This window comes from Gekko japonicus, unplaced genomic scaffold (assembly GCF_001447785.1).
Source record: "Gekko japonicus isolate JY-2015 unplaced genomic scaffold, Gekko_japonicus_V1.1 scaffold2703, whole genome shotgun sequence".
NCBI classification, from domain to species: Eukaryota; Metazoa; Chordata; class Lepidosauria; order Squamata; family Gekkonidae; genus Gekko; species Gekko japonicus.
The window spans coordinates 6,170-8,612 of NW_015161485.1; the positions used below are offsets into that span (position 1 = coordinate 6,170).

Consider the following 2,443-nt stretch of genomic DNA (forward strand, 5'->3'; position numbering starts at 1 on the left):
ACCCTGTGAGGTAGGCCATGATCGAAGTCACATCTGAGTGGGGATTTGAAGGGGAGAGTCCCCAGTCCTGGTGCAGGTCTCTGAGATGGTAAAAGCCAGGCTACGGTTCCCGTGTACTTTTCCAGCTAAGGATTTCCCACCAACTTTATTGAGTACATTTTTATTTAGTACTTCTTCACCCAAAGAGTGATTCACACGTGGAATTCACGGCCACAGGAGGTGGCGGCGGCTACAAGCACGGATGGCTTCAAGAAGGAATTGGATCAACATATGGAGCAGAGGCCCATCGGTGGCTACTAGATAGGAACTCTCGGTCTGGGGCAAGGGATGCTCTGTATTCTTGGTGCTTGGGGGGGTCAACAGTGGGAGGGCTTCTAGTGTCCTGGCCCCACTGCTGGACCTCCTGATGGCACCTGGTATTTCTGGCCACTGTGTGACACAGAGTGTTGGACTGGATGGGCCATTGGCCTGATCCAGCATTGGCTTCTCTGATGTTCTTACATGGAGCAGAGGTCCATCAGTGGCTATTAGCCACAAGGCATAGATAGGAACTCTCGGTTTGGGGCAAGGGATGCTCTGTGTTCTTGGCGCTTGGGGGGGGGGCAACAGTGAGAGGGCTCCTGGTGTCCTGATTTGAGGGGGGCAACAGTGGGAGGGCGTCTAGTGTCCTGGCCCCACTGGTGGACCTCTTGATAGCCCCTGGGTTATGGCCACTGTGTGACAGAGTGTTGGACTGGATGGGCCACTGGCCTGATACAACACGGGCTTCTCTTATGTTCTTACGCTCTTACATTCTTAGTACATTGTTAATCCTGCCTTTCCTCCGAGACTCTCAGAGCTTACCTAGGCAGTGGATGTGATCCTTCACCGTGCAGTTGGCTCGGTACCGTTCCCGCGGGCACGAGACCGTCTTGCAGTTCGTGGCGTTGGAGCACGTGTAATCGGACGGAGGCAGCTGCCAGCAGAACTGGCAGGTCATGTTGATCGCAAAGGTTTCCGGGAATGGGTTTTCCTGCACGGGAATCGGAAATGGAACCCGAGTCAGCCTTCCGGGAATGACTCGCAGGTTAGGTTCACCTGCGTATTTAACAAGAGATCCTTCTTGCAAGGTGGGATACGTAAAGCAAGACGGTTTTACCGATAAATCGCACACGATTCTCTCGATAGAAATTAGGGATGGAAATCAAACCCGCACAACACTGACAGCTGGCATTCTCCCCACCCAACCCGCTTTAGGCCTTACATCTGGGAAACTGGACACCTCTGTCCCAACAGAATTCACTTCTCTTCTGCCCTATTCCCCACTTCCCGCCATTTACACCTTTTTAGTAACTCCTGCTCCAAAATAGAGTAGCTCTGAGTGATTTTTGTTGTCGCTGTTATATTGTTGGCAAGGATAAGGAATGCGTTGTTTGTCTGTGCTTTGATTTAGGACTGCTAAGTATTTAGCTAGGATGTCCTCCTTCTCACTGTTGAACTGAATCCTTCAGTAATCATAGAATCACACAGAGTTGGAAAGGGCCATACAGAACCACCTAGTTCAACCCCCTGCCCAATGCAGGACCAGCCTAAAGCCTCCCTGACAAATATTCGTCCAGCCTCTTCTCGAAAGCTCTCAATGAAAGGGAGCTCACCGCCTCCCTGGGCAGCTGATTCCACCTTTGAACCACTCTGACCGTGGAAAAGTTTCTCCTAATATCCAGCCGATACCTTTCTGCGTGCAATTTAAACCTGTTGCTTCGGGCCCTGTCCTCTGCCACCAACTAGAATGGCTCCTTGCCCTCCTCCAAATGACAGCCTTTCAAATATTTAAAGAGAGCAATCAGGTCCCCCCTCAACCTCCTCTTCTCCAAACTAAACATTCACAAGGCCCTTAAGCCTTTCCTCGTAGGCCTCAGTCTCCAGACCCCTGGTCATCCTCGTTGCTCTCTTCTGCACCCTCTCGATTTTGCCCACATCCTAAACTCCATATTCCGTTTTAAGATTAAAAAATAAGAAATTAGGGATGAAAAGAAACGGGGTTTCTGGCCAGGGCAGAGAAGAAGTATTTGGTGTGAATCGAGCATTGTGCAGAGAGCAGACACTATATCCCACATCTGGATGCGCCAAAACAGCTTTTAAGATACTAACTCACCAAAGGCGTATAAATACACCAAAGGTGTATAAATTGGGGTTGGGGGGTTAGAACTGACCTTCCTGGTCTGGCTTAACCACTACACCACACCAGCTCTACCTTAGAACAAAGGCCCCCAACCAGTGTTCCCTCTAAGCTGAGTTAGTGTGAGCTAACTCACGGGTTTTCAGCCTCCGGCTCACACATTTTTGTCTCAGCTCGGGAAGGATGGCTCCGGAGCCGATTTATGCAGCAGCCAAATCGCTCGCTCACAATTTTAATGCTAGGAGCTCACAAAGCAGAATTTTTCCTCACGAGACTCCACAGCTT

General features: G+C 50.3%; 1 protein-coding gene across 1 annotated transcript in view; it reads right to left on the reverse strand.

Moving 5' to 3' along the window:
• Positions 1–2,443, reverse strand: part of TM2D3 (TM2 domain containing 3) — a 12,319-nt gene that overhangs the window by 5,063 nt on the left and 4,813 nt on the right. The window contains exon 4 of the mRNA XM_015429163.1: positions 844–1,012. Coding sequence (XP_015284649.1) covers positions 844–1,012 — 169 coding nt within the window. The remainder of the gene's footprint in view (positions 1–843; positions 1,013–2,443) is intronic.